The sequence below is a fragment of the Oncorhynchus clarkii genome, chromosome 20 (assembly GCF_045791955.1).
Source record: "Oncorhynchus clarkii lewisi isolate Uvic-CL-2024 chromosome 20, UVic_Ocla_1.0, whole genome shotgun sequence".
NCBI classification, from domain to species: domain Eukaryota; kingdom Metazoa; phylum Chordata; class Actinopteri; order Salmoniformes; family Salmonidae; genus Oncorhynchus; species Oncorhynchus clarkii.
In genome coordinates, this window is record NC_092166.1 from 78,658,376 (window position 1) to 78,672,667 (window position 14,292).

General features: G+C 44.9%; 2 protein-coding genes across 2 annotated transcripts; one reads left to right on the forward strand and one right to left on the reverse strand.

Moving 5' to 3' along the window:
• The first annotated feature begins 776 nt into the window (after positions 1-776).
• LOC139377170 (uncharacterized) lies at positions 777-4,373 on the forward strand. The gene is made up of 2 exons (XM_071120175.1): positions 777-834; positions 3,574-4,373. Exons 1-2 carry the CDS (start codon positions 777-779, stop codon positions 4,371-4,373), a joined length of 858 nt encoding a protein of 285 aa, XP_070976276.1.
• A 100-nt stretch (positions 4,374-4,473) lies between these two features.
• LOC139376967 (transmembrane protein 100-like) lies at positions 4,474-11,951 on the reverse strand. The gene is made up of 2 exons (XM_071119997.1): positions 11,555-11,951; positions 4,474-7,047 (listed from the first exon to the last, which is right to left on the reverse strand). The coding sequence occupies exon 2, from the start codon at positions 7,008-7,010 to the stop codon at positions 6,525-6,527; it is 486 nt and encodes a 161-aa protein (XP_070976098.1). The 5' UTR covers positions 7,011-7,047; positions 11,555-11,951; the 3' UTR covers positions 4,474-6,524.
• Between the last annotated feature and the right edge of the window lie 2,341 nt (positions 11,952-14,292).

Consider the following 14,292-nt stretch of genomic DNA (forward strand, 5'->3'; position numbering starts at 1 on the left):
CACACTCACTTACACACTCACACACACACTTACACACTCACACACACACTTACACACTCACACACACACTTACACACTCACACACAGTTAATTGGTCAGACACTGTGTTCCTATTGTGACATGGTTTCCTTGACCCTGGCAGAGGAGAGGAGCAGGTGTGTTCTTACTTCATAGCAACTAGACTTGCCGGAGACAAGCAATGGGAAAACTCAGATACACAGAATCTGGTTTGCTGTGTAATATTGCAAACATGTAACTAACAGAATACGTCATAATAACACTATAAATGCATCTTCTCACAAACTCACGTCGAATCTAGACTTTTGTTGAATTGCAGCAAACGTCAGATTGCGAATAGCACTGTGTCATAGTCCTCCTCCACTGATATAACTATACTTATATAACCAATGCTGACTGAGAACGGGGTTATTTTAAAGCCCTTTGCAGAGGTGTGAAGCGATTTATTAAGGATCGTATTCACTTAAATAAATAGAGGGCTTCCCAGCAGTGCCCAGCGCTAACAATGGGCATCTGGGGGCCTTGGTGCGGAGCGGAGGGGCATTGGGGCGGAGGGGTGGGGCCTTGGAGTGGAGCGGAGGGGCATTGTTCAAAGTTTTGGTAAAGGGTGTATAGTCTCACAGTCTCACTAACCTACTTCCTGTTCTCTTTCTGATCCCTCAGCCCTTTTAATAGTTAGTCCCCCATCAAACCCTTTTCCATTTCCCTGTTGTAACGTGCCAGGCCCTTTCCCAGCGAACGAGGTGTGTGTGATAGGGATGGGGAACGCTGCTGCCACACCTCTGTCTCCTGAATCCGACACCAACAAGGTTCTCAGTAAAGGGAGGGAACAGGGATATCCCCTCCCACACACACACACACACACACACACACACACACACACGCACGCACACACACACACGCACGCACACACGCACGCACACATACGCACACACGCACACACGCACAAACGCATACACACACACGCACACATGCACGCACACACACACACGCACACACACACGCGCACACACACATGCACATGCACACACCCACGCACACACACGCACGCACACACACACACACACACACACACACACACACACTTATTCTCCAACAAAAGTACAATGGGTCAATCAAGAATGACAACTCAACTCAAGTCAGACAGTATATCTGTCACTCATATCGAGGAACTTCACACCACGCCTCTGGGAAAGGGCCAGGAGTTTCCTGTTTTCCTATTTTCATTTGTACCTTGTAAAAGGAGTACGCAATGAATTTAAAAGTGGTTTGAAAAACAACACTCTGCAATGGATTCGCTTTTGAAACGAGTACCTCTGAAGAGCGGGTCAAGTCGTTTGTGTCTTGGCTGTACTTTTCAAAGTCCTGATCTTCTTTAGAGAGACCAGCAGGGTTATAGCCTGGTCCCAGATCAGTTTGTGCTCTTGTGTACTCCATTGTTGTCATTGTCATGACAATGAGTGACAGGCAGTTGGCATAATAGCACAAGCAGACTGGAACTCAGGCTAGCATGAATATATAGGGTTATACTGTATCTGACTATCACACTTTTGGTATTAGTGTACATCCCAAATTGCACCCCCCCCCCCCCCCCCCCCCCCCCCAATGTAGTGCACTACAGGTCAAAAGTACTGCGCTATATTGGGAATAGGGTGCAATTTGGGATAGGCGCTTAGGGTTCACCCAGGGCTACAGATGACATCAGGACTTACCTACAACTGTATCACTTCACATTTAATCAATGTTTTGTTACCCTCCAGTAACATGACCCTCCAGTAACATTACCCTCCAGTTACATTACCCTCCAGTTACATTACCCTCCAGTTACATTACCCTGCAGTAACATTACCCTCCAGTTACATGACCCTGCAGTAACATTACCCTCCAGTAACATTACCCTCCAGTTACATTACCCTCCAGTTACATTACCCTCCAGTTACATTACCCTGCAGCAACATTACCCTCCAGTTACATTACCCTGCAGTAACATTACCCTCCAGTAACATTACCCTCCAGTTACATTACCCTGCAGTTACATTACCCTGCAGTTACATTACCCTCTAGTTACATTACCCCCTAGTTACATTACCCTCCAGTAACATTACCTTCCGGTTACATTACCCTCCAGTTACATTACCATACAGTAACATTACCCTGCAGTAACATTGTCATGCAGTTACATTGCCCTGTAGTTACATTACCCTCCAGTAACATTGCCCTGCATTTACTTTACCCTGCAGTTACATTACCCTGAAGTTACATTACCCTGAAGTTACATTACCCTGCAGTTACATTACCCTCCAGTAACATTACTCTCCTGTTCCGGTGTCAGGGTGATGCAACACACTCTCTCTTTCTCTCCCTCTGCCTCTCTATCTCTCCCTTCCTCTCTATCTCTCTCTCCCTTCCTCTCTATCTCTCCCCCTCTGCCTCTCTCTCTCCCTTCCTCTTTATTTCTCTCCCCCTCTGCCTCTCTCTCTCTCCCTTCCTCTCTATCTCTCCCCCTCTGCCTCTCTCTCCCCCTCTGCCTCTCTCTCTCTCCCTTCCTCTCTATCTCTCTCCCCCTCTGCCTCTCTCTCTCTCGATTCCTCTCTATCTCTCCCCCTCTGCCTATCTCTCCCTTCCTCTCTATCTCTCCCTTCCTCTTGATCTCTCACCCGCTGCCTCTTTCTCTCTCCCATCTTCTCTCTCTCTCTCTCTCTCCCTTTCTCTCAGCATAGCATTCCATGCGTGTGCCATTCCAGTGTAGTTAAAGTTAGCGCTGTGGAGGCGACAATGTGTTGTAGCCGGTGGCCCCACAGTGACGCAACCCAATGATTTTATTATCTGCTCTGGTGTTGAAGGGACGCTAAGCAACGTGAACACACACTATAAATACAACTACCCCCCCACTGTCCAGCCCCTCTAACTAACCCACTGTCCAGCACCCTCACACTAACCCACTGTCCAGCCCCCTCCCACTAACCCACTGTCCAGCCCCCTCCCACTAACCCACTGTCCAGCCCCCTCCCACTAACCCACTAACCCACTGTCCAGCCCCCTCCCACTAACCCACTGTCCAGCCCCCTCCCACTAACCCACTAACCCACTGTCCAGCCCCCTCCCACTAACCCACTGTCCAGCCCCCTCCCACTAACCCACTGTCCAGCCCCCTCCCACTAACCCACTGTCCAGCCCCCTCCCACTAACCCACTAACCCACTGTCCAGCCCCCTCCCACTAACCCACTGTCCAGCCCCCTCCCACTAACCCACTAACCCACCGTCCAGCCCCCTCCCACTAACCCACTGTCCAGCCCCCTCCCACTAACCCACTGTCCAGCCCCCTCCCACTAACCCACTGTCCAGCCCCCTCCCACTAACCCCACTGTCCAGCCTCCTTCCACTCCCCCACTGTCCAGCCTCCTTCCACTAACCCACTGTCCAGCCCCCTCCCACTAACCCACTGTCCAGCCTCCTCCCACTAAGCCACTGTCCAGCCCCCTCCTACTAACCCACTGTCCAGCCCCCTCCCACTAACCCACTGTCCAGTCCCCTCCCACTCCCCCACTGTCCAGTCCCCTTCCCCACTGTCCAGACACCTTCCACTCCCCCACTGTCCAGCCCCCTCCCCTACATTCCAGCCTTTCCCACTGTCCAGCCCCCTCCACTACTTTCCAGCTCCCCCCACTCCCCCAATGTCCAGCCCCTCCCACTCCCCCACTGTCCAGTCCCTCCCACTTCCCCACTGTCCAGACCCTCCCACTCCCCCACTGTCCAGCTCCCTCCGACTCCCCCACTGTCCAGCCCCTCCCACTTCCCCACTGTCCAGTCCCTTCCCACTCCCCAGTCCCTTCCCACTCCCCCTCCCCTACTTTCCAGCCCTTCCCACTTCCCTACTGTCCAGCCACCTCCCCCACTGTCCAGCTCCCTCCCACTCCCCCATTGTCCAGTCCCCTCCCACTCCCCTACTGTCCAGCTTCCTCCCACTCCCCCACTGTCCAGTCCCCTCCCACTCCCCCACTGTCCAGCCTCCTTCTACTCCCCCACTGTCCAGCGCCCTTCTACTCCCCCAATGTCCAGCCCCCTCCTCCCCTACTGTCCAGCCCCCTTCCCCTCCCCACTGTCCAGCGCCCTCCCCCACTGTCCAGTCCCCTCCCACTCCCCCACTGTCCAGTCCCCTTCCCCACTGTCCAGACACCTCCCTTACTTTCCAGCCTTTCCCACTGTCCAGCCCCCTTCACTACTTTCCAGCCCTTCCCACTTCCCCACTGTCCAGCCCCTCCCACTTCACCACTGTCCGGCCCCTCCCACTCCCCCACTGTCCAGCTCCCTCCGACTCCCCCACTGTCCAGCCCCTCCCACTCCCCCAAAGTAAAGTAAAATGTCTGTTTGATACTGACATTTTTGTTAAAAGAGACATCCAAATAAAATATAATTTGATTGGTTAATTGATTGATTGATGATTGACACATTCATTTTGTGTCTTAAGTTTATTGGCACAAATATTCCAAATATATGGCAATGGATATGGCATAAATAACATGAAAATACAACTTTACCAGAGTACAATGCTATATTTGTTAACAATTTTCAATGAAACCACAACTTGCTTAGCCACAGCTCTGGTCTAACAATGAAAAACTGCATATTTGGCACAACATGTATTAAATGAATCAATTGTATGCATACTAGGCAGTTACAAAGGTATGTGGTATTGTTATTTAAAATGATGAGCACTGTTTTGAAAGGAAGCATTAAAAGCTGTGCATATCGAACTTGAGAGAGATACTTTGACTTCATTAGGCAATCACTTCCTGCAAGTTCCCTTTACATTGTCATAGTGAGCTTTGACCGCGAAAAGTCAGCCAGTCTACTATTTATCTAAAACATAACATTAAGTACCTATTACATGTTCACTTGAAACATCAACAGAGCAGCAATAGAGTCACAGATACATCACGTGATGTGCATGAGAATAGTAGAATGGAGAATCATGGTCCACCGTGTAACAATCCTTTCTGCTCCAGGATGAAGTTTCTCCTAGGTACAGATCTAGGATCAGCTTCTCCTCCCCCAATCTAACCTTAACCATTAGTGAGGAAAATGCAAAAATGACTCAAGATTAGAATCTAGGGGCAACTTCACCCTACTTCATCCTTACTTTCCAATAACTCATCTTTGGATACTCCCTATTTACCTCCATGATCTTGATCCTGGTCTTTTCAAATGTCCAGGGAGAACAAACCACCAGAATTTCAGATAGTATTTTAGCTACAGAACAGCTAGTCTTTCCAGCAGGGGTTGGAACCGGTTCAGGGAACAGATCCGAAAAAACTGAAAATAACGTAATATTACAAGGAATAGAAACAGAACCGGGAACAAAAGGGATCCATACTGTTCCGGAACAGAACCGTTATTTGAAAGGCATGGGAACCGGTAAATAACGTTATTTTATGTTCCAAACATTTTTTTAACGTTTTTTCTAAACACAACAAAGCACCTATGCAAAGCCCTCACTCTGTCACTCAGAAACCTATTCCAGTGTCTGCCTGCAAACTGAAAATTTGCCCGTGTGTGTGTGTGTGTTTAGGCTATCTGCCCCTCCCTCCTCCGAAGCATAGGCTACTGTACTGACGTTAGCATAGGCTACTGACTGACATTACAAGCGGAATTCAGAAGATAGGGAGAGAGATTTTTAATCAGTTAGAGAAGAATGGATGAACTTGTTCAATGCTAGATACTAAATGCCTATTTGTCACGTTTCACATTGGATTTATTAACTAGAAAAAGGTAAGACGTATTTTTTAATTCTGGTGCATACACACACAAGCTTGTTAGATAGCTAGCTCAAACTTGTTAGCTAACTAGCTCAAACGACATTCAATGTTCCTCCATAGAAGCAGCTCCTCATAGGTATAACTCTGTGGACCTAAATTCAGATCATGCATGTCATAACAAGATGCATAGCACTTCAAGCCTCTTCCTCAACCCTCTGTCGCTCTCGCCGCAATATTTCAGTCGCATCTTACGCCACTTGTTTGTCACCTAGCTTGCCTGCTCCATCCACACTGATTGGTAAAGTCATTTAATGAGCTAAATGTAAACAACTGTTGATTTGAAGGAACAGAAAGGAACGATATAAAAGTGTACTTTTTTGGGGTTCGAACCAGTTCAGAACTTTATTTTGCTGGTTGTAAAGGCGGAACAGAATGAAAAAAATATGGGTCAACGTTTGGAAATTAATTTCAGTTCCAACTCCTGCTTTCTAGGCACATAGTCTCACCTACAAAGCCATTCTAGTCCTTCAGCTAAGTATCTGTTTTTGATAATGTGTGAGTCCTTCATACCCAACCAGCTCAGACATCCCTCAACTCTCTCCAGTCTCTTGTCATTCGATACCTTTTTGTTCAAACATTCAACAGTCCCACTGTTCCACTGTCCATGTCGCCCCCTCAGGCCACAGCGGCACCTTGACTACAAATTGTTGAAACTTCAAACTTTAACAGTCCCTCTCTTCCCTCAGGGCTCAGACCACGCATAGTCCATGGTTGGCCATGAGGGCCGTCTGACTCTCCCTCCTCCGGTCCTTCTTCCTCCCAAGCCGGACCCTCCAGCAGACAGCACTGGACCCCAGGAGGGCTAGCCCAGCCGACAGCAGAACCAGCCCCAGCACCGAGATGGTGGAGCCGTGGGAGTTGAACGTGTACGCCACGGCCGTTACCACAATACCGGCGATAAGGACCACCACGCCAAATGGCACGGTGCACCGGTAGCACGACATCTCTGCCCCGCCGGTGGCCGCTGTCAGCTGCACCTCGTTGATTAATGGGACGGTCGTCACAACAACGCTACGGTCCTTCTTGTTGTGGTTGTTGTTGTTGGATTTCTCTGTAGTGACTTTCTCAGAGGTAGATGTGGGCATTTTCATGGCGCTTTTGGGGGCTTTCGGTGCATTTTTATTGATAGAGTCATCTGGAATAGAGATTTTGCTGGCTAGGAAAAGGTGGGCCATCTTGACTTTCAGTGGTCAACCTGTCAATCTGTGTGGCCTACAGAGAGAAAAATACATTTTAGTCATATTGAAAACAAAACAGAGAAGCCAGAAAACACTTTATGAAACAACTATAAAGGATGTGAACAGAGCACAATTACTGAATTGAAGCCTGTGCACATTGAAATGAATTGAAGGCCGCCTATAGCGGCTGCCTATAGTGGCAGCTTGACAAAGGGCGGCATTTTCCAAGCTAAACTGACCAAGACGCACCTCCAACAATACATAAAACCTCACATAATTACAGTGCATTCTCCTCATTAATCTACACACGATACCCCATAATGACAAAGCAAAAACAGGTTTTTATAATTTTTTTCAAAAAATAACATAATAATAATATCTTATTAAGTATTCAGACCCTTTGCTATGAGACTCAAAATTAAGCTCAGATGCATCCTGTTTCTATTGATCATCCTTGAGATGTTTCTATAACTTGATTGGAATTCAATTGATTGGACATCATTTGGAAAGGCACACACCTGTCTATATAATGTCCGACAGTTGACAGTGCATGTCAGAGCAAAAACCAAGCCATGAGGTCGAAGGAATTGTCCATAGAGCTCCGAGACAGGATTGTGTAGAGGCATAGATGCCGTAGCACTCGCTTCTGTCATCATGAAGTGCTTTGAGAGACTAGTCAATGATCATATCACCTCTACCTTACCTGACAACATAGACCCACTTCAATTTGCGTACCGCCTCAACAGGTCCACAGATAATGCAATCGCCATCACACTGCACACTGCTCTATCCCTTCTGGACAAGACAAATACCTATGTATTTGGAAGAAGTTTAGAACCACTAAGACTCTTCCTAGAGCTGTCTGCCCAGCCAAACTGAGCAACTGGGGGAGAAGGGCTTTGGTCAGGGAGGTGACCAAGAACCCAAAGTTCCTCTGTGGAGATGGGATAACCTTCCAGAAGGACAACCATCTCTGCAGCACTCCACCAATCAGGCCTTTATGGTAGAGTGGCCAGACGGAAGCCACTCCTCAGTAAATGGCACATGACAGCCTGCATGGAGTTTGCCAAAAGGCACCTAAAGGACTCTCAGACCATGAGAAACAAGATTCTCTGGTCTGATTAAACCAAGATTGAACTCTTTGGCCTGAATGCCAAGTGTCACGTCTGGAGGAAACCTGGCACCGTCCCTACGGTGAAGCATGGTCGTGGCAGCATCATGCTGTGGGGATGTTGTTCAGCGACAAGGACTGGGAGACTAGTCAGGATCGAGGGAAAGATAAATGGAACAAATTACAGAGAGATCCTTGATGAAAACCTGCTCCAGACCTCAGACTGGGGCAAAGGTTCATCTCCCAACAGGCCAACGACCCTAAGCACACAGCCAAGACAACGCAGGAGTGGCTTCAGGACAAGTCTCTGAATGTCCTTGAGTGGCCCAGCCAGAGCCTGGACTTGAACCCGATCGAACATCTCTGGAGAGACCTGAAAATAGCTGTGCAGCAATGCTCCCCATCCAACCTGAAACAAAGCTTGAGAATGGGAGAAACTCCACAAATTAAGGTGTGTCAAGCTTGTGTCGTCATACCCAGGAACACTAAAGGCTGTAATTGCTGCCAAAGGTGCTTCAACAAAATAATGAGTGAAGGGCCTGAATACTTATGTTAATATATATATATATATATATTTTATATAAATGTACACAAAAAATTTGTTTTACATTTAAAAAAATGTTTTTGCTTTGTCATTATTGGTATTATGTGTAGATAGATGAGGAAAAATAACATTTTAATCAATTTTAGAATAAGGCTGTAACGTAACAAAATGAGTAAAAAGCCAAGGGGTCTGAATACTTTTCAAATGCACTGTATGCCCAGAAAGAATGACAATTTCTCTCACCCAGTAGCATATGGGCTATTTAGGTGAGCGCTGATAAGCAGTGTGATAAGCAGTGCCCACATTGTCAAAAGTAGGGGTATGAAATATTTTGCTTGTGCATGCTGAGCGCGCCTCTCCAGAGTGCTGTTGGAGAGACGCACCGCTGTGACGCTCCACCAAAGTTACATAAAAAAAATAATGGAACATAACGAGTATATGGCCTTTTCTGTAGCCTACAGGCTGGAGTGGAGATAGAAATGTACGACAATGTCATGAGACAGACACCTTTTACATCGTTTCTCTGATCAAATAGCCTAATCTAAATGGCTCCCCATCAAATAACAAATGACCTTCGATATGAATATGGCATGTTTACAGACAGTACCGGTCCAAGTGAAAACCCAGACTACTTGCATAGTACAGGTCAAAGTGAAAACCCAGACTACTTGCATTGCCCCCCCCCCTCTTTTACACTGCTGTTATCTCTGTTATTATCTATGCATAAGTCACTTTAATAACTCTACCCACATGTATATATCACCTCATTTACCTCCACTAACCGGTGCCCCCGCACATTGACTCTGTAGCGGTACCCCCTGTATATAGTCTCCACATTGACTCTGTACCAGTACCCCCTGTATATAGCCATGCTATTGTTATTTTACTGCTGCTCTTTAATTATTCGTTACTTTATTTTATTATTATTTTTTTAATGTATTTTTTCTTAAATCTGCATTGTTGGTGAAGGGCTTGTGAGTATGCATTTCACAGGTCTACCTACACCTGTTGGATTCGGCGCATGTGACAAATAAAATTAGATTTTATTTGGATTGCTCACCAATATGGTTTTTATAAAAACTACTCCACAGCCAACTCTGTCTCTTTTGCAACTTGTGGATACAATCTTTACAGTCCTGAACAATAATAAAAGGGACACTAAGTGAAAGGTCAGTTGTCCAACTGAATCTATTCAACTGTGTCTTCCGCGTTTAGCCCAACCCTCTATACGGCGGCAGGGTAGCCTAGTGGTTAGAGCGTTGGACTAGTAACCAGAAGGTTGCAAGTTCAAACCCCAAAGCTGACAAGGTACAAATCTGTTGTTCTGCCCCTGAACAGGCAGTTAACCCACTGTTCCTAGGCTGTCATTGAAAATAAGAATATGTTCTTAACCGACTTGCCTAGTTAAATAAAGGTTTAAAAAAAATACACTCTTGTCATGTTTTTAGATTTATCATGATTGTACATATAATTGGTTATTGAGTTATGTTTATGATAGAGAACAATTTTTTTATGCAATCATATGTGCATCTGCAAGGGCCAAGATATTCTGTGGCGTCCCACAGGGTTGGATAATTGGACCTTTGTTATTCCTAATCTATATCACTTAACATTTTCTTTGCTGATGATACCAATTGATTGATTCACTAATTAATGAAGCCAACTCTGAATTTTCTGAATGGTTCCAGATTAACAAATGATCTTTAAATGTAAAAACAAAAAAATAAAATGTCATTATTTTCACTAGTAAGAATAAGAAATATTGTAAAAAATAAAATAAAAAAAAGAGCCAGAATTTCAATTGGGGGTCACATCCACTAGATTCCTTTGTTTTCTAATTGATGAAAAGTTTTCCTGTAAAGATCATATTCAATTTGTCTGCAGCAAAGTGATGAAATCGGCTGGTGTCATCAGAAAGATGAGTGGTTTGGTTCATCAGGCTTGCTTCCTAACTCTACACTACAGCAAAAAAAATGTATATGTATTTTTGTTTTATCACTTGTTTTCTTTGGTGCAAATAAATTAAACTTAAACAGTACAGTAAATAGAAGTTAAGTATAGTTCAGTACAGTACAATAGTACAGCACAGTAGAGTATTAGAGTATAATGTACTGTATTGTACACTACTTTACTCTAATGACCTTTATCTTCGACTTTCATTCAGAACCGAAAATGAACCTTATAACGGAATGCATTTTAAACTTCCGTAAAATACGTATTTTCACTTTTCATTCAGATCCTAAAATGAACCTAACTTCAATGTCTGGAAAAAATATGTCTTTTAGATGTCTTTTCAACGTCATTTTGCTTACTGGGACTATTCTAAGTATAGGAGGGCGGGATTTTTTTTTTGTCTCGCCTAGGGTGGCAGAATGGCCAGGTCTAGGCCTGTCTCTGTGCCTATGCATAGCCTATGCCCTGGCAGTAATATTTCCACCGGATGCATCGTTGGCAGTTGAACTTGAGGCCTTTACAATGTGCAACATAACTGTCAAATTCCCCGGAGAACTGCGGGCAACGTTAGGCGACCTCCGTGAAACCAGAGCCGGTCAATTTCATGAACAGTCTGCTCTAATGATGAAATGGAAGATGTTAAAATCCATTAAAACTTCTATGATGTAGCATATGTCATCAACCCTTAACTTCTCTGTCGATGTCCACTGAGATGCGATGCAATATATCGAAGTCTTGCTCGAGCACGCGCGTTATGGAGATTTTTTGGGGTCTGTCGATAAAAATGAATCTCTTTATCAACATTTAGATGCCGACTGTTCCCATATTTGACACCTAACCCATGCACATATTGTAGTTTCAGGGATATGATATTCAATGCAAGTAATAACTGTGAATGTCACCATTAAAGTCAAATAAATCAGTTAAACTTACTGTATTCTGGAGCTCTTTTCATTCTCTGACGTTCTCGAGTGCGTCTTTGGAGTAACGGAATGCGACCGTCAGTCTGTTCACTCTCATCTCGTTCTTGAAGTTGTCTGTCATGTCATCCGTTCGTTTTTTGACCATTATTAGTTAGTTTTTTCCCCTCCAAATACAGATATAATATACGACTCTCCTGTTTACCTTTCACACGAGCGCATGGAAATGTGTTATATGCGCAGAGGTTTTCCCAGAATTAGAATTATTATAGAGCCTAGCACCGTTTATTTCACTCACTTCTAATCTCTCTGTACGGTGTCCGTGTACCGTGCAGGCAGCGGATGTTCTAAACAAGCGCAGTCATGTCTAGAAAGCTGTGTCTCTTTTCCATGATCTGGTCTACAACGTCTTGGAGAATCATGCTGGCGATATCAATAGCTACAGAGGGGAGGGGCTGTGAGACACGGCTCTCCTCTCCCCCTCACCTAGTAAACGAGCAAGGAAACTTTTAACCCTTCCCGCTCGGGAAGACAGGGACACAGCTGAACTGATAAGACTGCTAAGTCTATTATTATTTATTTCAAAGTATACAGCAAACGCAATTTCAATGTGTTAATGACCCATAGCATCACATCTAATTATGTATTTAAACAACAATTACGTTCTTCTTCATTGTTTTACCAGTAGCTTATATCACATAACATCAACAATTTAAAAGTCTACTGTTATGATATAATGCGTTGTCTCATCTATGTTGTTAATTTCTACTTGTGTTTCAATGTGTCAAGACTCACCCATGACACTGCCTATGCTTTGTATGCCAACTAAGGTATGGCCTTTACACCAAGTTTGTATAAGGGCTGGTAAACCGAGCATGTAATGGTTCTCTCTCTCTCTCTGTGTGTGTGTGTGTGTGTGTGTGTGTGTATGTGTGTGTGTGTGTGTGTGTGTGTGTGTGTGTGTGTGTGTGTGTGTGTGTGTGTGTGTGTGTGTGTGTGTGTGTGTGTGTGTGTGTGTGTGTGTGTGTTTAAGTAATGGCTTGGTATTATTTTAACCCCTTGTTTCGGGGTCTGGTTCTTGTTCACATGGGGAGTAGTCCTGACTGCTTTCCAAACTGACACTCAATATTTCCACACAGGGATGCAACAAACTCTTACTCTCCATTGTTGCACAATGCCACTGCACCATTGCTTCACTGACTTACTGTATAAATGCCAACTAAAGGCTGCAACGTCGGGGATTTGCCTGCAGTTGCAGTCATTTGTAGGTGACTAATGCACTGTGGAAGAAAATAGCATTTAGTCACTCTGACTCTGAATTCCCATATATATATATATTTTTTTACATTTACACAAATTATTGATAAAGTTACAGTTCTAAACATTGTGAGTCTATTTCTGGACTAAAGCCTTTTCTGTTGGATCTCAAATGAGGATTCTTTAAATCAATGACAAAATGCTATTTTCTTCCACTTTGCATTAGTCACTTACAAATGACTGCAATACCATCGAACCATTACTTAAACACACACACACACACACACACAGGCTGGCTTCCTACTGTTCCCACCATTATCCCCCAGAGAATTGTCAGAGAAAAGTGAGCGAGAGGCCATACCAGACTGCTTTACCCTTTATCCACAAACCTAACCTTCTGTGGTGTACCTCAAAATCTGTGTCCTCAAAGAAATACCCTGTTTTTAATGATGGGTGTTTCTCTGATCTGCAGAGCGTGAGAATAACGGTCCAGCTTGGCTTTGACATCTGCAGAGAGTTAGTCAGGTTCAACAGTCTGTTGGTGTGTTTATTGTCTTTACCCTGCTGCACAGGAGGTTGATTAGGGAGGACAGGCTCGTGGTAATGACTGGAGCAGAATCAGTAGAATGGTATCAAACACATCAAACACATGGTTTCCATGGTTTCCAGTTGTTTGATGCCATACATTTGCATTGTTCCGGCCGTTATTATGAGTCGTTGTCCCCTCAGCAACCTCCACTGCGCCTTACTGTCTGCCTATAGTCCATTTAGAGCAGGATACTCAAGTCTAAGCATACATCCCAAATGGCACCCTATTCCTTATATAGTGCACTACTTTAAACCAAAGCTCTATGGGTCCTGGTCAAAAGTAGTGCACTACTTTGGGAATAGGGAACCTAAATCAAAATGAAACGTTATCCCTGCATCCTCACGTCTCTGCAGTGGTCTAATGACTGCTGTAAAGAATGTGAATGTGTTGATGATTAGTCAGACAGGAACACAGTGGGAGTCATGGACTCTGTCTGCAATGGCATACCATTTCCTATTCACTATTTTTGACCAGGGTACATACGTCTCAAAGGTAGTGCACTATGTAAGGGAATAGGTTGCCTTTTGGGATGATATTTTATTTATTTTTTTATTTAACCAGGCAAGTCAGTTAAGAACAAATTCTTATTTTCAATGACGGCCTAGGAACAGTGGGTTAACTGCCTGTTCAGGGGCAGAACGACAGAACGACCTTGTCAGCTCGGGGATTTGAACTTGCATCCTTCCGGTTACCGGCCCAATGCTCTAACCACTAGGCTACCCTGCCGCCCCAATATGGGGTTGTGTGAATGATTTTGGCTTATTGTTGTATCATACATTGTGTTTGTGTTTGTATTGTAATGTCTGAGCTCCAACCAGGCACATCTGTAATATTCTAAACAGACCCAGGACCTGCCTGTGGAGATAGGACCATCAGGGCCCAGTGGGGGGTCAACTCTCCCCACA